This window comes from Drosophila sechellia, chromosome X, assembly GCF_004382195.2.
Source record: "Drosophila sechellia strain sech25 chromosome X, ASM438219v1, whole genome shotgun sequence".
In the NCBI taxonomy this organism is placed as follows: Eukaryota; Metazoa; Arthropoda; class Insecta; order Diptera; family Drosophilidae; genus Drosophila; species Drosophila sechellia.
The window spans coordinates 14,639,051-14,659,742 of NC_045954.1; the positions used below are offsets into that span (position 1 = coordinate 14,639,051).

The following is a 20,692-nucleotide window of genomic DNA, read 5'->3' on the forward strand; positions in this document are numbered from 1 at the left end:
CTACTTGACCCGGTTGTCGTAGCACTCAAAGATATTCTGATGCGATAGCTCTATGAACAGGCCATAGATGGTGCCCATGCCCAGCACTAGGAGCGATTTGAATATGATGGGCAGCCTGTGGACAATCAAGGTTTCATTAGCATCGTTCTGCTCACATCCCCTGCGATGATAGTGATGCACTCACCTCAGGAACACCGATACAGATAGAAAGGCAAAGGCAGCCGATAGGGACACGTACTGGGGCAGCGAGCACTTGCGATGGGAGTCGTTCTGGAAGGAGGTCGTCCCATTGCCCGAGCATGGATGATCCGAAACACACGTAAACTAAGGGAAATGGAAAGTGTTGGATTGTATACTTACATATATACTGTACTTAAAACAAATTTTTCTATCTGTACATACCACATTCACTTGTCCCACGGAGTAGATGAGTATGACCGTGAAAATCGTAATGGCCATGCGCAGCGAGAAGCTCTCCGAGATGTCCCAGATGATCCATTTGAGCCGCACGGCGAGCAGGAGCATCAGAATGGCGCTCACCCAAATGAAGGCAAAGAGAAAGAGCAGCAGCAGGATGAGAGTGCGCGGCAGAGCAGTCACCTGGAGCGCTGCACCGAGGATGAGTAGCAGCAGGGAGCAGCCCATGGCCGTTGTGAAGCCCAGATCGAAGTCCTTGTGATACTCGCGTTCCATGTCGCTCTGCCGGAATCGCAGGGTCAACCGATCCACGTGCTCCGATTTGTCGCAGTCCACCGACCGAGCGTTGATCGCCTGGGAAAGGAATCGATTCACCCGATTCGTTGGCTGATGATGGGCGACCACCGAGTGCCGCTTCCGGAATGGCCTCTTGAATTTGTCCGCCACCTTCGACTGGGACTGCGGTTACGGATGCGGTTTCGGTTGCGGTTGCCATTGTGATTTGCGATTTGCGGAATGGAAAGCCATGCAAGAGGGAGCAAGAAGTAGAAAGACAGATTCGTTAGTTGTGGTTGTGGTTCCCGTACGAGTTCTTCATTTTGCTGAATGGCTGGCACTTGGCACTTGAACTGGCTGGTTGAGTTGAAGATTCAAGAATTAAGTTTGTTGAATGAAAAGCTCTACGTGTGTGCTTTAGACTAGGGTATGTGGCCACGACTCACTACATGCTAACATGGTAACTAAAAGGCGGCGAGCAGAGCTGGGACATGGCAATAAGCATGCTGATGCTGGTCAAGACTCGCGGTTGGACTCGGATCATCGTGCACTCCGAGAGGCGAGAATGGTCAATGATAATGGGCAGCTAGCAGTTGGCAAGCTCTTTTATGACACTGAACCAAAAATGAAACCTTGCAATGAAACCACCTTAATTTTCAGGTAAAAATACTTCATACTCAAAGTACCATTATATTTTATAATAAATAAATAATAATAATAGTATATGTAACGTTATAATTAAACGCTAAAAGTGAATTGTATTTTGCATAGAAAATTTATGAAATAATTAAAGAAAACTAAATCTTTTTACTGATTAATTTATATTAATTGTGTAATTCCCTAAAACCTATGCCTTAAGCCTTAATATTGAATCTAATAAGCTACATTAGTAATCATAAAAGTTCATGCAATATTTCGACTCTTTTAATCATTTGCTAACCTGAAACCTAATAAAATATATTTTTTGTGTGTTTTTAATTTTTTGGTCCAGTGTCTTGCAGCTTTAACAAGCAAATAGGAACATAACTATGTGGGCTTGACGAAATTTTGTTTGGAAGCCCTCCCAGTAACAAAACTCGAAGAAGGCCAACAAAACACACATAACGAATGAACAAAGCACACTTATGAAGTAGTTACACTTAACACAATTATTTAACGAATGTAAATGGACGAAACACAAACGGAAGGTCCCTTTAAAGTTTATGAGCTCTCAAATATATACCACATCATATTGTAATTGCTATGATTTGAACAAAACATCGATGAAAACTCATTTTTTGCAAAAGGGACCTTTTGAACGAACGAAGGAACGAACGATTTTGAACGAAAGTATAGAATGCTTTTATTTTGTATAGTTTTTTGGCTGCTGCTCTGCTCACTTTATTGTTCTTGTGATTGTGCCTATGAATGCGACTAATCGTACTCGCTGTAGAGTTGGGATTTGTGCCTACGGTCACTTGAACACCGCCCCCACCGGCAATACCACCGGAAACACAGCCACCACCACCGGAAATACCGCTGTCCACACCGCCGCCGCTGCCGACGACGCTGCCATAGCCCATGCCGTGCGGTGGCGGTGTTGCATGCAAGATCTTTTGCAGACGTATCACCTGGATCGGAGAAGTAGTATACACAGTTGTCATGTAAGTTCTTATATTTACATTTGAACAAAGTTATTGTTTTGTGTGTGTTTCTTATCACTAGGCGTAAATTAAACAGTAGCGAGAGGTAGAATTAATCATAGTAGAACGGTAAGTTTAGTTAGGGTAGGAATCAAAACGATAACGATAGAAAGTGAAGAGAAGAGGCGCATCAAGTGAAAATCAAAATTGTAATAATCGAAATAATCGAAACGAAACTGAAGGGTAGCTGGCTGCATTTAAGTAGCAATAATATATATACATATATATATATAACGAGTGACTATGAAGTAGTATTTTAGTATAAAATACAGTCTTATCACTAGCGGAACTGAACCACCTATAAAATATATCGTCCTCAGGGACGAAACTACTTTCCAAATTATCGCCTGCGAATTTATCGATTTAACCGATTACTTATGTTAGTTTTTGTAATATTCTACAAAGTTTCAATTCATTTAATCAACGTAATTTTAAATCATATATAAATTAGTAATATGTAAAATGTAAGTGTGTCCTTTGTGTTTCCGATGACAACAATTTAAATCAATTTACAAGTCCGAGGCGCAGATTTATACATAAATATATATATATTATGTATATATATATTCTACAATCAAACTACACACAACATCGACGCAAACGAGCCGTTATACTACAATTGTTAGTTGAGACAGCATTACGAATTACAATTGCTGATCTTGCTAAGCTAAAAACACAATCTTATTAAATATATAGGAATAGATACATGTTTGTACAATGCGACTACGAAACGAAAAGAGCCCACCAAATACGGAAAACGATAACCGATCGAGAAACTTAAAAAAGGGGCCAGGGGAATAAGCGCAACTGAGGCATAATGGTTACTGGTTATCGGGTTTTCAACTGGTGGATATATAAATACTTAGACATGGGTGAGGCAAACTTACCGCATCCTGAAAGAAAACGAAAGGAAACAAATCAAAGCAAGAAATGAAAAGGATTCTCGCCGTCTTGATGCTACCCGAGATCTATCTAACGAATTATTGTGCATCCCTGGGCTACGGATACGAGATACTAGTACGGAAAATTAAAAGCACACCAAGCCACACCACCCGTTAACGGGGATTCGGTATCCGGGATCCGGAAACTTAATCCCTCAAAAACCACCCGGACATGCAGAAAACTCTGGAGCTACGACAAAAGAAATAGAACAGAACCGAGCTACAGGAACACGCAACTTTCAACTTTCAACTTCCAACTTTCCAACTCCTCCCACCTTGGAACTCCCGACTTGGCCTCTCAGATTGGGGTGCTTAACTTTAGATAAACAACACCACTTACCTTTCGCGATCCTTTCTCCGACACCTGAACGTTTCCAGAGTTCGCCTCGCAGGTGCTACCACGTGCCACGCCTCCTCCTCCGCCTCCACCTCCGCCGACTGCAACTCCGCCACCCAAGGCGCTGGCCGCCGAGGGGAACGATCCGGTGGCTATGTTGGAGAACGGCACCGGTTCCGAGAACTTGATCGTGTGCAGCAGCTGCATGACCACATTGGACACGTTTCTGAACGACAACTTCCGTCGACTGCCGATTGCCGAGCGAACGCCCAGCGTGTTGAGCATCAGTGGCTGCAGAAGATACGGACAGATTAGGCGAATTCACGGAAAGATCAGAACAAATAGGTAACAAAAGCAGAACTCCTAAGAAATTCAGCACATATGGTGTTGTATTACCATAAACAATAACGTTGCTCACCTTGCGTCGATGTGGCGGCGGAACGATAAAGAAGGTGTCCACACCATGGTCGCGCAGATACGAGGAGCGTTCGTCGCCGTGGCCAGCCTCCACCTCGTATTCGCCGGACAAGGAGTCCAGGGTGGCGCGGGTCACGTGCACCCGACCCGGTTCCCCGCCGGACTCCATGTGGTTGGCCAGGGTCACATCGTTCGACCACACGTCGAACTGCCACTTGCGGAGGCCCAAGACCCCGCAGAGCACCCGGCCCGTGTGGATGCCCACGCGCATGTTCAGAATGACGTCGGTGGCCTCCACCACGGTGCTAAAAACGAGGAGGAAGCGCTCATGAGATTACAATTAAAGTGCAACGCAGCAGTAATGTGAAAGTGCATTAATTAATTATAGCATGTCCAACAGGCTTAAAGCAAATGACATAACGCACTATTAGGCTTGGAAAATACAATCCAATCTTGCAATCCAATCAACTTGATTATCAAATTGAGCAGACTTTGTTTTGTCATGAATTAAGCGTGTGATAAATATGTACATCAAATGGGTTTTAAAACTATTGACGTAAGTGATTCCTTATCAGTGACGGCATTATTTCGGTTTATTTATCAATTATGGTATAACATGTCGATTAAAAGACACAGATGATACTCACGCAATGGCATCGATCATATCGAGTCCCATTTCCACGGCGCATTTGGCGTGATCCTTGCGAGGTTCTGGCAATCCGGAGACACAATAGTAGCAGTCGCCTAGTATCTTGATACGCAAACAGTGGTTGTCCTGGGGGCAAAGTTCAGGGGGAAAAGTTGCAATTAAGTCTGACAATGGTATTATGTGATACTCCTGCCGCAGATCCACATAAGGATCGTCCCAACTTACGTGTGCCAGCTGATCGAAGCGGCCAAAGAGCTCGTTGAGCAGGCGGACCAGCTCCTGGGCACTGCACTGCGAGGAGAGCACCGTGAATCCGACGATGTCCGCGAAGAGAATGCTCACATTCTCGTGCTTCTGGATGTAGATGCGATGGAATTGCCCAGCCACCGGTGACAGGATGTCATTCTTCATCTGCATGGCCACGTGCTGCGGCAGCACCGATAGCAACAGACGCTCCAGTTTCTCGTTCTCATCCTGGATCTCCAGACGGGATGCGATGCAGTTGCGAGTATCAAGAAAGGTGCGACGCTGCGCGCGCTCCATCATGATATTCACCACCAGACCGGCCACATTCACACCAATAAAGATGACAATGTTCGCAATCAGTTGGTTATACTCCAGGTAGCGCAGCGCATCCGTGAATATCTTATAGACCGTCAGGCTGATGTGCACCGAGGGCAGGGCGATGCCAAAGGCCACCGCCTCCCAGATCTGCAGCGGCATCATAGCGTAGGCGAGAAAGACCACGAACACGATCTGCCAGACGCCCTCGGCCATCACCTCCTTGGTGTCCACCGGGAACACGCTGCCCAGCGTGGGCATCGACACCACACAGATGCTGGCCGTGAATAGCAGGATTCCGTAGCACAATGTGGGCAGGTGGTGGTCCTTGATCACGGAGCACTGCAGCAGCACCAGCACTACGGCGAACAGTCCGCAAACGATCGCATTGAAGATGTTCTTTTGAGGATGGAAAGAAATATGATGAAATGATGAGTGATATCGTCTAGGAAACCCAGGTTCCAAATATATCTAAGATAGTACCAGTGGCATTTCACACAACCCATTTCCTTTATGGCTAGTTTGAGATACTTTAATCAGATACATTAGCTATGCTAAGCCTGGGATATTGGAATCGATGGCATATTCGCTGCATACTTATAGACACTATTGGCCCAAATTGCATAGCTACTTACGTGAAAGGTGGCCGTGTTGTTGAAGATCAGCGAAAGGGCCGCCATCACGCCGCAGAGGACGAAGACCAGGGCCACCACGCCCAGCACCGAGAAGCGCTGCAGCTTGAGCGTGTACCGCTGGTAGAGGCATTCCAGCTCATCGTTCTCGAAGCGCAGCGTGTTCAGCGGGCGGCCGCGCGTCGCCTTCACGGCATGGTCCATGCGGCGCCGCCGCAGCTGCCGATGCCGAGCGGCTCCTTCCGACGCCTGCCAAAGGGATTGGGGCCGCCAAGATCAGGGGCTGCAAGAGGAGGAGCAGATTTAATAAGCAACTATGTATTAAGTAATATCCTCACATTAAAGGTTCATCGCTGTACAGCTCAAACAGGAAAAACCAAACGGTTACATTACATTATTTCCCATATTGAGTATAGTATAGATACACTAAGAAAAGAAATCTATACCTTTCGCTATAAACATTGCAAATTGCACTTTCTAAACGATATATTTTATCCTTTTATTTAGTTTAAATGCTTATATCTTATGTTCCATTGAATATCTGTGTAAATATAACATTATTACATTACATTAACATATAACATTTATATAGAAACAAATTGAAATATAGTTATTATATTTTCCAGAAGGCCACCACTCATAATTTGGCGCAGTGTGAACGGGAGCAGGTCACCTTGAAATCCGTCCAAAGCGTTGCATGTCAGTGGGCCGGCTTTGGGCAAAGTGGAAAATGGAAAATGGAAAATGGGAAATAGGAAATGGGTGCTCGTGCACACAACCAATGGAGGGGAAAATGTCCAACAGTATCCACGTCCACGAGAGGCAAGAGACCCAATGCCAATGGCTCCTCGGCCAAATCGTTTAAAATAACATTCCCAAGTTCGCTGAAAATATCCGCTAAAAATAAGCAAGCCGAAGCTGGCGGTGAAAATCAATCAATGTTCAGCACAAGTTTCCCACAAGTTGCCCACGCACTTGAAAATATTATGAGATGACGATGGCCAGCAGGCGATGGCGAACAAGTACTGCTGACAACGGTCTTTCAGTGCCAGATTAATTGCGATTTGTATGCGGCAATCCGTTAAATTCATTAAAATATTATGCACAAATTCATTTTGCAAATAAAAATCCGTAATTAGCCTTTAGGCTTTAACGAGTGCAGCGTGGAATATTTGGCCGCTGGCCGCCATTGGATCGATGTCTATATTCGGCTATGCCCGAGACGTTAAATCAATTAGGCATGAAAACATTAATAGACATCCATCGGTGGAGCAGCACCAAGCACCAGTAGCCCAGAAAATCGCCTCTTTGCGAGAATGCGAGGTGTGTGTAGAGCTCACGGATTCGGTAAGTTCATCCCTTTTGTTGGCCACACATGGCGAAGGTGTCGCCAGGGTGTCCAAACACAAGGTCATTCATTAGCCAACCAAACCACACCAGCTAGCAAATGGAGCCTTTTCTCACCTTGCCAAAGTTGGCAGACATTCGAATGTACTTTGAATGGGATGAATTGTAAGCATATCTTTAAGATACTTTGTATAATCCTACTTTTCTGGTATCTTTGGCCCATCGATGCATTTGGTAAGTTCAGTTTAAGCCATCCATTTATCCTTTTACGAAATTGGCACGCACTTAATGCCAACGAACTGTGCAAATTATGCCGAACTCCTCCTGACCAGTTGAGTAATCATCATCCAGCGCCAGATCTTGTAGAGCCTCGTGTTTGAACAGTTGGCTTCGTGGAAGGCTCAACAATTAGACGTCAACATGGATGTATCTTTTGTTTCTGCGGTGGCAGTTTGTCAATCAGCCAGTCAGTCAGGCAGTCAGTCATTTAGGCATTCAGTCAGTTGGCTTGGCTTATTGGTTGATTCGCCGCTGTCAATTTGTTTGCTCGCGCCGCTTGTTTGTTTGCTTATGTGGGTTGTTTGAATCATTTTTGATGTGCGCATTTCGAATTTGCATTTTCGCAGCGACATTAATATAATGAGACGTGAATATTTTCAATTTCTTGGCGTTCACATTACTCGTCCCCAACTTAATGTCTTCAAAACCACCAGGTTGTATGAATTTTTTTTATTCATTCCAAAATTCTATTTGCGGCACGCCAAGTGTTCGAGCGAATTTTTCTGAGTTATGCAAGTGTAAATTCGAGTGCTTCGCACTGCAAGTTCATCACACCAGACCCACAAAACTACTAAGAAGTGAGAAAACAGTAAAAAATAAAAAAAAAAAAAACACAGAATAACAAAAATTAAAAGCCGAAAACACAACGCAACGGAAAAATTGCTGTCATTATAAATTCACGTCAAGTGAGCATTTCGTGCGTATTTTGGAAATTGTATTTATGTGTCCTACATAAATTTCGACGATCTGCTCTTGCTATTAGATGAGTTGCTATATTCTACGGACTGGGCTAAAAATTAATTAAATCAAATTCTATTTCTATATGTTATGATTGGAAAATGTATCGACCTGACACGCGCTGGTTTTTACTTGGCATCCCATCCATTTATCCAATAATATGTACGAGTACTAACCCCTCGTGAAGCGAAAACATGACAATTTCTTGTGTTTTCCATTGAGGTTTCTTGCCAAGAGTACACTGTTCGAAAAAAATGACAGTGCATTAAAATGGCTTGCGTATTCCATCGGCGAATATAATAATGCATCGCAAGTGATTTTTCGATTGATTTTCTAGCCCCAGCAATTGACAGCAATTAGGTTTGCAACACTTTCATGGGCTCCGCCATTAATCGTCTTCATCATCGCCATTCCCCTCATCTAATCAATTAAAATTCAATTTTCAATTTTCGCTTTCGTCGTCTGACGCCCGCCAACGAATTAGGGCACAAACCGATAGATCGATAGATAGATGGAAAGATAGATATGTATATAGATAGATAGATAGCTTGAAAAGCCGATGCAAAAGCAGCAGCATAAGCCAAATGACGCAAACAGAAACATTTAGCAAACAAAAAAAAAAAGGAAATCGTACAAATGTATGGACTTGGCCATATCAAACCGTTTTTATGGCCCACTAAACTGATTGGATTTTTGGATTTACTTATAGTTCACAAAAGAAAACAAAAACTCCAGGAACTGCACTAAATTAAGGGTATTGATGGTATTCCTGAAATATTTAATGGTTTATATCTATGCTAAAAATACTTAAGGTTAAATCTTAAAAACTATAATACTGTTCAGCTCTTAGGTAGTAAGGATTCTTTGTCTATAAAGTATTGCAAAATATTTGTTGTACATTTTAAATGATTACATTTCGGAAGTGTACCGATTATTACAGATGCCCATCTATCATCTTTGTACAACCAACCTGACAAAGCTCACTCATCCGCCATGTGGCACATAAATACATTTTTCCACATCCACATCCCGTGTGTTGCCAAACGGAAACGGAAAATTCTATTAGACCCAAAGTTTTCTACTAAAATGTTTTTGATAGACAACAAAGTTGTGTCCCTTTGACTAAATATTAATTTGATGTAGCGAAGTCGGTCCAAAAACTAATTATATTTGTCTATTTTGTTCAGCAAGCCCAATTTGCCTCATTTCTTTTTTTTTTTTTTGCCTGACAAGTGGAAGAGACAAAATCAATTAGTGGATCCGGTGCACATTTTTGCCATCCACTTTACCAAATAATTTATAACAGTGGCCAACAAAACGAAAGTCATCTCTGACGTTTAATATACGTATTGGTATATATAAATAAAAGGAAAGTTGTATAAACCTATATTCTTTTCCAAAGAATCTCTATTTCAAATATTTTGTGGACCAGTGTTATCTGCATCGAAAATATATTCTTCCGCGCTGCCCAACACATATTTCGTTTATTTCTTCTTATTGGCCATCTAAGTAGGCCATCATGTTTGGGGTACTGCAACAAAATCAGTTTAGCTGACCCTCCAAAATTGTCGTAAATTGAATAGAGACCCCGGGACATGAAGGATTGACTGTTTTTTTTTTTTTTTTTTTTGGGTGGGAGGAGAACCTGGCGCCACACGAAATTTGATGTCTCGCCAAGGAACTCGTATATGTGAGGCTCCAAATCCCGCCACCACCAAAGGCCATAAAACGCGGTGGCCATTTGTCGGGCTTTAGTATTTTTATTATCAAGTACGCGAAATTCGATTTCCATCATGGGGAATTCGATATATGTACTTGTATATGGCGACTTGATGCATTTTTTAGTTAATTAGTTTAGCTTAGCACATATGGGGCACGTTTTAGTGGCATTGTGCTATCCGTGGATAAAAGTGAGCTAGTGCACGCACCTCAAAACGATAAGAATTGAAAAAGCATTATACTTTGCACTCAGATAATGGGCAAGGCAAATAGATGCATATAAGGCACCACATGTTTAACCTCAACACCGAGGAGTTCGGCAAAACAACCTGGTATGAGTACTGTGCACTCATCTTCGGTCTTTATTGCTGCAGCCGAACTACCATCTTGATTTTGATTCAACAAAAGTGTACAGTGAAGCTCCCATAAGAGAAACGTATTTTAGTGGAAATACTACAACTATCTATGTAACAATACATCCAAATGGTATTGTAAATATTTATCAAAAACTTAGTTTGAGATGACTTGAATGTGGTTTTTTATTGCGATGATATGCTGTACCTGAAGGTTGAAGAAGTTTATAAGGTTGAGGGGTGTAGTAATGTTATCTAGGTAGATTCTCTGTTGACTCGACGCCTCTATTTACTCGTTCCCTGGATATTTCAATGCAGTACAATGCACTGACAGCTGATTCAATACCTCATTTATTCCATATTCCTCACGCGGCTTTTGCAGTCGGCAAAGATAAGTGGACAAGCATTTGAGCTATAGAAAATACAAAGTTTGCCAGTTTGATTTATTAGGACGGCAATTAGTTTAAAATAAGGAATAATTAGATATATTTATGTAAGTTCTTCATTAGTTAACAGCAACTTTATCCACTAGTCTTGAATTTTATTGAATGAAAACTTCGTTTTCAGTGTCACTTGATAGCTGCGTGCCGATATGGAGCAAATTAGAATAGGTATTTGAGGGTTTTTTTGTTTTTTTTTTATTTGCAAATTCCTTGATTTGCCCTGCTTTTTACTGCATTTTTGCGCCTAATTAAACGCAAAAAAACACAAGGCGCTAGATATGAAGAAACGCATTGAGCATATGTAAAAACCTCTAACCTAGGAATCCAATCGCTTTCCGATTTTGCGAACGTGGCTTCGCATCCGCAATGAATGAATGAATGACGGCAGGATGGAATGGAATGGATGAGGTGGTGGCGGTCGACTACGTGGAGGTGGCGGTTCAAGTGATGGCACGAAGCTCGGCAAGGGCACGATGCAAATTACCCTGAAAGGCCATCGCACACAATAAAATCAATAAACAGCGTTTATTTTTAACCGCTAGATGATTGAACGTTCCACGATCTGGAGCTCCAAGCGGGCTAATCGTGCGTAAATGCATCCCTTTGCCGCCTTCCAAATCCGAAACCGTGCTCAAATACGGATTAATGGGTAAAACCATATATGGAAAGAATCGAGGATTTGCTGCAACGTTCAGATAAGAGTACATGCCGATCAAATATATAGCTACAAGTTTGAAATCATTGCTCATAACTGAATAATAAATTAATATTATAATGGCTGATAACTTGTATGTTTGATATAATAATGGTGTTTAAGTAAAGTATATTAAAGTATTAGTAAATTATTAAAGTGAAGTATAATATGCATTAATATCTCGACAAAAATCAATTGATTTATGCATTGAGGAACTTTTTACAGAAAACATAAAAATTCTTGAAATATTCGAACCAATTCCATTTATTCATAGATCTTTTTATGATCATTTAGCGAACATCTGCTCGTTTCTGCACCATTGCATCTCTGTTGAAGTCAGCATGCACAATTGACCGTCTTAAATTGCAACCGGAAGTTGCATGATCCAAGCGATCATTACAACCACAGAGAGGCACATCAGTGGAAAGCATTTTAATGCAGCAATTGATATGATATGGAATGATAATAGCCACTGGAGTTTCCGGACCCGCTCAACTAATGGCTAAACGATTATCGAAACGACACAATTGTGCAAACAACTATAATTTTTGTAATCCCGCCAAGATGCAGGTTAGACCCCGAATACGCCTATTTACAACTAGCTTATGCACAGCACGCAAAGAAATAAGAGGGAAAAAAGCTGAAACCGAATCCGAAATCCACAATTACCCAATCCCCAGACATCCAAGATACTTGAAGTAACGTTGGGTCAACGGACTGGCATTATGAATATTAAATATTTGCTATTTTAAGTGAAAACAAACCGAATGACAACATGAAAAATGGGCTTAAAATTCAATGAAATTTTTCCATCGTAATTAGATAAATTTCAATGGGATTTTTCTATCGCAATTCGAGATTGGTTGGATAGGAAAATGAAGTCGATAGATCAATGTTAAATAGAGAAATTTCGTCAAAGTAAACTTAACTTCTTCATGAAGGCTTAGTTCCCCCACTTGACGTTTTTGCTAATTAGAAACATGACAGCACAATAATTTTAAAATCCGTTTGTTTATTTCCTTCGTGACCTAGTCAAAGCACTTAAATTATTGTTAGAAAGACAGGCATTGTAAGGAAAACTTGAGATGTGGCAGAAAATTCTTATAGAAACTAATAGATATAAGTTCATATTTGATCTGCGCAAGAATCTCTACTGTTAATGGATCCCGTGATCTAAATACAAATAGAACACACGGGAAGTAATGTTTAGATTAACTTGACTGCTAATCTCGATTATGAGTGATAAGTGTAAACAAAAATTCCATCGCTTTAGCTCTTAATTTTTTTTTTTTTGATTTCCATCTGTTCAACGAAAGAGTCGTTAATTTGGTTCAACAATTTGCTAAGTTTGTGAGGCCGGAAAAAGTTTTCACAAAGGAAACAGAATTTAAAATGTATTTTATGTGAATGATTTACAAAGCATTGCTTGTCAAATGATTATTATATATTTCTGAGATCTCATTTGGGTACTTTTACAAGCTTATAATTGATAATGGAATGTTCTGAAAGAGTTTTCGGTATTATCGACATCTGGCAAATCATTTTCAAGAGCATCTACCCTCCATCAGCGATTTCTTTGTGTCTCTGGTCATTTTGTTGGAACATCTCACTTAAAGTGTTGACTTTTAAATGACAGCCAGCAAAAGCTAAACGAAACAGCGAAATGAAAGGAAAATATACGAAATGCCAGCAGCGAAAGAAATAATATTTTCCGATTGTCATTGACTTTGTCCTTAGAATACTTAAGACAAAAAATAAAAGAGGCCGCGACAAATGAAAACTCAACGTCAGAACCATGAAATTAAAACAAAAAAAAATAAATATAAAGCCAACGTTTGCGTTTTTTATCCTGCAAAAGACAGGCGGAAGGACGCGATGAAAAAGATGATTCGCCAGCGCTTGACATTTTGACTGCTTCCTTTTGGTCTTTAAAATGGAAACGGAAAACCGGATACTGGACATCATGAACATCGTCGTCATCATCAGCATCCATGGAGCGGAGCTGGCCAATCGGTGGGGATAAGCAGTATCATTCTAATGCGAAACCAAACAAAGGGAACCAGGTGATACAAAAGGCACGGGCGGCAAACTTCTGGGTTGTTGAACCAAATGTGCCAAATGAATTGCAGGTGTCTTGAGTGCAGCGACCCACGCACACAGGAAACAGCTGCCGGTGCAGCAGCAAAGTGTCCTTTCCTACCGGCCAGCAACAAACACACAGCCACCCAGCCAACAGGACACACATGCGCCTCCTTGTCGTCACCTGGGAAAACCGAGGAAAGCCAGAAAAGTATGCACACACTTAAGCCATTATGCGCTCGCGGTGCTGATGACCCTTTGGCGGCCTGCCAACAACAGCATGTACCACTGTGGTAGTAGTGACAACACACCGCTTGAAGGACCCTGTGCTGGAGGACCTGCCCAAGTCCTCCCAGGATGTGGGTATGAGTCCAATGTCCTCTTTAGACCCATGTTGTTTACGACACTTATTGTGACTGCAGACCACACGAATTAAAGGACTTGGATAATAGGGTATTGGAATTAATCGATAGTTGAACAGCGCTATCGATTCTATCGAAAGTGGCTTATCGAGTACGATAAATAAGTGATACTATTATAAAAGCGTATGTCAACTTCATGCATATGACAAAATCAACTTGTTTCGAGTTCAAAGGACTTGTATAATAGAAAATATGCTATAAAATTCTAAGATAGTCGATTATATAAATACTTATGAGATATTAACTAACTTTACTAAGAATAACAGAAATTCAGAATATAAAAAGTAGTTAGATAAGTGCATTCAGTACCCAAAATATATTAATTAATCGAAACAGCTATCAAAAGAATATATGAAATTCATAAATCAGAAATCCGTTGCAGCATTTGGCACGCAATTTCCACTTGACCTTGACGTGCCATCCAGAGCTTTGCTTCCTTTTCGTAGGCAGTTGACTTCCCCAGCAAAACGCAAAATTCTTTATCTGTCTACATATTGCCCATGACATCACTACCCAAATCGCGAATCGATAAAAGGTCTTCTACTCTTTCGCAGACCGTAAACAAAACAGCTAGGGGTAGATACAAGACATCAATGATAAGTGGAGATAATACTAAGTCAAGCACTAGAAGCCCCCGAAAAAGTCTCGGTAACTTGGCATACTTTGCATATAATAAAGGTAAGTTCCGTTTAACTTGAAAAATGGTATTATTTCGTTAAAATTTTTTTAGCATAAATGGGTCAATGCCGATTTAACAGTGATATAGTACACAACTTCCTTTACAGGGTATGATTTATATGTACATATGCTGATATGCAGGAAGGTAATGAAGATTTTTAAAGTTCAATACAATTGTTATTTTGATCACAGCTGTATAATCACGGACACACTTCAGTATAGCGTTCCCATATTAGCTTATCTATCTTCCCGTCTTATCAACTCTCCACTTGCGACCGTAGCGAAAGTTTCCTGACCCTCCGCAAAGAAAGACGTAAGATCGTTCAAAAGTGTTTCGACCCTATAGATACCATGCTCTGAGTTACATTTCAAGGAATATATATATGTGGAAATTTTATTTATTCAATAAATATCACAAGATATTATATTTTACCAAAAATATCTGAAGTATTTGAATAATTATAGCTTAAATAAAATATACCTTTGCCTTTGAAACTAGGTATTAACTTATTGTATACCCAGTAAACTGAATGTGCAATCGCTCTGGCCACTTGAAATTTGTTTTCATTTTATCAGTCCAACTCGAGAGCTGATTAACCCCTGTCCGCACTCTTTTTTCCCTTTTTCGTCCATGGTCGATTTGAAGTCGATTCCACTGCACTGATATTTGTTTGTCTGTTTGCAGAGTCATTTGGAAATCTATTTATATTTGCCCCTCCTGCTGTGGAAAATTTAGTTTTCCACAAAGTTCCGATAGGCTGGGGTCAAGTAAGGCTTTTGCAGGACGGCCTCCTTTAAATGGGACCCCTTTCTCTTCCTCCTGAATTCCCAGGAAAGGGCATTAAAATTTCAGTTCAGTTCAGTTCACTAACACATATTGCAATCGATCGGGAACTGCACTTTGATATATACTACAGAACATTAATGAACCGAATTTTCTAGCACTACGCTTTACCAGTAAATAATAATATAATAGCCGAATTTTCTAGGGTTCAAAGTGTTAAAGCTCTAGCCAAACTTAAAGATCACATTTGCTATGGTTTTTTTCGCAATATCACTTGCACTTTTAGCCAATACACCCGACTGGGTTCAGAAATTGATCTACTCATTATGGGAAACGGTCGAGTCTATTTTGCTTTCATATTTTTCTTTTCTGTTTTGTTTTGTATAATATTATAATTTGTTGTGCCACAAGCATATGTGAAACATCTGATATTTTGCTTTGTCACGCGAATATTGAGCAAGCCAAAAACAATGAGCTATGAAAATACGCGGCACTTACGAGCTTACCGAAAATAGCTAAAAATAGTACTTCCCCTGGCAGACCCTTTGGTTCTTTGGAGAACTAATATATCTTGCCCGTTTGGAACACTGGCGATTTATTTTGATTTTTTTTTCTTGGAACGTGCTTGACGAAATCGGGTATCGGAATCTAATTGGCATTTTTTAATTAACCACTTTGTATGTGTGTCAAAATGGAAGTGTTATTGTCTGTAGATGAGGTTTTCAAATTTTATGTTTTTTTATTTATTTTTTTTTTTTTGTATCATTTTATAACTGCAATAAATTGTCAAGTGCTTAGCGTTCTTAATTGTTTGCCATAAGCGGATTGGAAAATGTCGTAAAACGTCGTCGGAAACTGGGCAGTAAATTATCACATATGTATGTATGTCTGGGCTGATTATTGCATAATTTCCTGAAAGTGGAAAGTGCTTTTCATTTCATTTGCACTGTATGTTATCTATTCTGAACTTTATGATGAGGTATTTTGCGAGTTCTAATCGCTTGGACGATAGCCAAACCTCTTGGCTCAACTAGCTGCCAATGTTATGTTAATTAATTTCGCTGAGCAAATTAAGGCAATCCAATAAACTTGACCCGAAGTGTCGAACAAACAGGCCTGAGAATCCGCTGACATGTTCGAGTGCTGCTGCTGGAATGGAAAACAAAACACAAACTGCAAAACAATGACCAACGGCTAATGGAGCATCTGAAGACCCTCAATGTGGCAGGCGCCAACTTCATAAAGCGAATTGCGTGATAATTGTTTGGTCAGCAAGCAGCCTGAATTGGCCAACAAGTTTGTATTGAAATGCGGTTTGCGGATGGAAACGGTTTCACTTCATTCTGAGGTAGCTAATTGTGGCCATTAGCAACTTGAACAGTGTCTGTCAAATAGTATTGCAGCTTTTTACAAAAAAAATACTTCAAAAAGATGAAGCTATTTTTTCTTTAGCTGTTGCATTAAAAGATATGATACTCATAGATTACAACGCTTCCCAGTTTTGTGGGCTAGTGTAATTCGAGTGCGTTCAATAGGCGTATACGTGTTGGCCATTTAACCTCCTCAAACGCCCAGAGGCCTGTCAATCCACTCTCTCTCTCTCTCTCTCTCTCTCTCTCTCTCTCTCTCTCTCTCTCTCTCTCTCTCTCTCTCTCTCTCTCTCTCTCTCTCTCTCTCTCTCTAGCGTTGACTCGCTCATGCATGATTGATGGCATTGATTGATCGGCGTTCGATCGGTGTGTTGGCCACACTGGGGAGGGGACTTAAGACACAGGCAATCATCTGACCGACTACTGATCATTGTCATGTCGATCAAATCGGCAATTAGATAAACAATCGAAATAATGAATGAATTCAGCCCATCCCATTCAATGTTCAAGTTATGACTTTGTTATGAAATTGAATTGCAAAGTGCCTAGATTAAAATGTTCAATATGATTAGAAGGCGAGTGCATGGTGAATAAGTATTGCTCTAACTGAACATGATTATAAACTATTAAAAGCTAACATTTAGTGCTTTGAAATACATCCTATATCCTATATATCCTATCCTATCCTATCCAGCGAATGTCTTCGTACACTCTAAGATTTCTTAAGCCGGTATTTCCGTTCAATCTAGATTGCATTTTGAATGAAAAGTGTCACAGGGCATTGCCAATTTGATCTGTCTTCAGCTGTCACTGCGTCAAGTGTTTTTCAATTCGCCGCTCGTTTAGAGGCTCAAACGTTACAAATTTGCTGCGCGTGCGCAAGTGTCTTGTTTTCTCTCTGATCTTTGCAGTTCGAAATGAAAATCAAACTCAAAACTTAATCAATGCGCGCGCTTTTGGTGTAAGTGGCTTGGCTTTGGAGCCAGATTTCATATAGCAGGCAGGTTTTTCAATCTCACTTTTGATTTCGACCAGGCAGCTGCCGCTCAGATATTTTTGCACAGTTGCAGTTTGAAGTTGCAGTTGTCCGTCCGTTTTTTTTTTTTTTTTTTGTCAGGGTTGCCAGCCAGCGTGAGTTCATTTTAATTGCCAGCACATTCCGCTGTCCGCACACAGATACTCACTACTCAACACTCACCACTCACAACTCGCTGCACACAACGCACTATTCATTCGGGCCAATAGACTTCGGATATAGCCACCGCTATCTAAGGAGCTTTGTAATGAGCGGGGATTGGATTGCTGGCCAGCACTTAAGCCTGATTGATTTACCCCCCAATACACAGGCGGCAGGAACTTCGCAAATCTGTTGCCATAATGGCCTGAAATGGGTGGTCAAAAGTTCATCAAACTTTGAATGGCAACAGGAAGCATGTACGAAAAGCCTGGCTTAAAGTGATGAACTTTAAGTTAATTAATTACATTTTGTGAATACAGCGAATAACGATTAAATGTGATCTAAAATGGCATACAATTTCCGTTCGATTAGCTGCACATCATGGTGCACGGACTCCTGGCCGAAAGGGTATTCAAATTGTTTCCAGCTCCTCAAGAGTTGAGCCATTTAGGCTCAATTTATATCTGATGCCCATAATTGATTCGCAGTGCAGATCTCTCTCACAATTTCAGTTTGGTTAATTTTCAGATGGCGAGAATGGGGTTTTCTCTATGTTTTTTTGCTGGCTCTGTCACATTTGGCGGCGAACAAATTAATTTTTGCGCCTACATGCACTAATTGACTCGCATATGGGCGTCTGTCTGATCTGCGACGGCGTTTAGTAATCCCAAAGAAAAACGGTCGGGGGCAGCAAAAAACAAAAGCTGTTCGCACAGATGGGAAAGTTACAAATGGTTATACTCTTACAAGGGGTATATACATATGTATATACTCGAAGAAAAGATTGCAATTAAGTTGTTTTTCCCACAAATATTCCATGCGAACTAGAATAGTTAATACGTTGAATAATCGATTCAAAATCCATTCTATTGGTTCACAAATTACACAACAGGATGAATAATTTCACATAATTCAAACTGTGTAGCTTGTTCATCTATGCTATGACTGCCAACAAGATTTATATATAAATACTTAATATTTATTATTATTTACCATAATTTTTGTAACAGCCCAAATATTTACTTAAGCCCAATCGAGGTCGAATTGATTATCACTTTGGAAAGCACTTTCTTCATGCTCGAGTGTGATGGAATATAGTGCATATACCTACTAGTCGGATACTTGATATCAATGGCTGCTCATCTTGCGCTGCCCACACAAAGCGAACAAAGACGCAGCTTGACCTACAAATGGCTAAATAGATAGAAAAAGCCGACACCCTTACACCTGGTTGAATGCCACATGGGGCAGGCAGCATGGATAGTGGCATTAGAGAACATGAAACATGGAACCGAAGCAGATCAAGTGCACACGTGAGAACATTCACACATGGACACTGGCACGCAGCAAATGCAAAATGGTTAATTAGAAATCAATTGATACGTATATGTGCTCGTAATTGGCCAACGCCTGCAAAACAGCCAACTTGCCAACTGCAATGGAGAGCTGCCACCAACTGCGACCCAAATACGCCACCAATTGGATGTGGCATGCAAACTGCGACGAGAACCAGTTTGGACTGTGCCCCACCAAGTCACCAACCTCCCCCCTCCCTCCCCCCAAATACTAACAATACTCTATCTATTTATCTACAGTCCAACTTCATCAGCTAGAACTGCGCAGAGTGTCTTTTCTCCAACTCAAATCGAATCTCAGATAAGATCTGCAGTTGCACTCACTTTATCCACTTGACTACTAGTGCGCTTCGTCACTACGTGGACCGTAGTGTTCAGTGATTAACTTGTAATTTATCACTTCTTTTTTACTTCTGTCTTTAGACACTCAAATTTCTAGAAATATCCGCAAAGTCAACTTGACAACTCAAGAAAATCAATCCTCGTTGACTTTTAAAGCCACAAAAGCTGTTCGCTCGACGCGTTAAGTAATGGGCACTTGTGCATGATATGAATGAAGTGCATAAAGGTTGTCAAAGTCAAGTACTGTGTCGCCATAATAATATTACTTAACTTATTTTCAATTTATTATTTAACCATAAACAATAACGTAGCCTTGCCAATGAATTTTGAGCTGCACGTATAATTCTGCCCAAATTCGAAATAGTTACTTAGCTCTAAAGCAAGAGAGAACACTATAGTCGATTTCCTCGACTATTAGATACCCGTTGTATTGATCCTGATCAAGAATATATATACTTTATATGGTCGGAAACGCTTTCTTTTACCTGTTACATACTTGGCAACGAATCTAGTATACCCTTTTACTCTACGAGTAACGCGTATCAAAACTATTAACTTGAGAAGAATTACTGCATAGGGTGTCTACAATGTACAAATAAATAAATAAATAACCCAAAATAAACTCTACAAAGAATCCAAATATTTTCGCTACCTCTTTCTTTCCTGCCTGGCAAATAGATCGAATTTGATGGAAGAATTGCAGTTTCTTCTCTACCTGCTGTGCTTGGAAAACTTGTTTGCCGGCGGAAATTGTAGGAAGTGGATTCTTTTGTAATTCTTCGGTCGGTTTCAATGGCACGACTGCCCGCCCCCCATCAGCCAGCCGCCCACTTGCACTTTTCAGAGGCGATTTCCAAAGACGACGGCTGGTTGTCAAGCAATTTAGCTCACTTCGCCGAAGGTTAGAGGCAACTGACTCTTTCGGCACCTCTTCGCCTTATCGCCGCAGGTCTTTTTATTTTTTTTACCCATTTCGTTTTATTTTCGTGTTTCAGTTTAT

General features: G+C 40.8%; 1 protein-coding gene across 16 annotated transcripts in view; it reads right to left on the reverse strand.

The window, feature by feature from the left end:
• Positions 1–20,692, reverse strand: part of LOC6619554 (Ca(2+)/calmodulin-responsive adenylate cyclase) — a 32,807-nt gene that overhangs the window by 7,647 nt on the left and 4,468 nt on the right. For 10 of the 16 annotated variants that reach the window (XM_002043733.2, XM_032726860.1, XM_032726861.1 and 7 more), the window contains 10 exons: positions 5,916–6,195; positions 4,945–5,679; positions 4,718–4,845; positions 4,072–4,375; positions 3,657–3,944; positions 3,263–3,268; positions 2,073–2,303; positions 403–876; positions 185–324; positions 5–115 (listed from right to left, as the gene is read on the reverse strand). In XM_002043733.2, the coding sequence (XP_002043769.1) occupies positions 5–115; positions 185–324; positions 403–876; positions 2,073–2,303; positions 3,263–3,268; positions 3,657–3,944; positions 4,072–4,375; positions 4,718–4,845; positions 4,945–5,679; positions 5,916–6,116 (2,618 nt within the window). In that variant the 5' untranslated portion in view covers positions 6,117–6,195. The remainder of the gene's footprint in view (positions 1–4; positions 116–184; positions 325–402; positions 877–2,072; positions 2,304–3,262; positions 3,269–3,656; positions 3,945–4,071; positions 4,376–4,717; positions 4,846–4,944; positions 5,680–5,915; positions 6,196–20,692) is intronic. The other 6 variants (XM_032726870.1, XM_032726866.1, XM_032726874.1 and 3 more) reach the window with 3 other exon arrangements.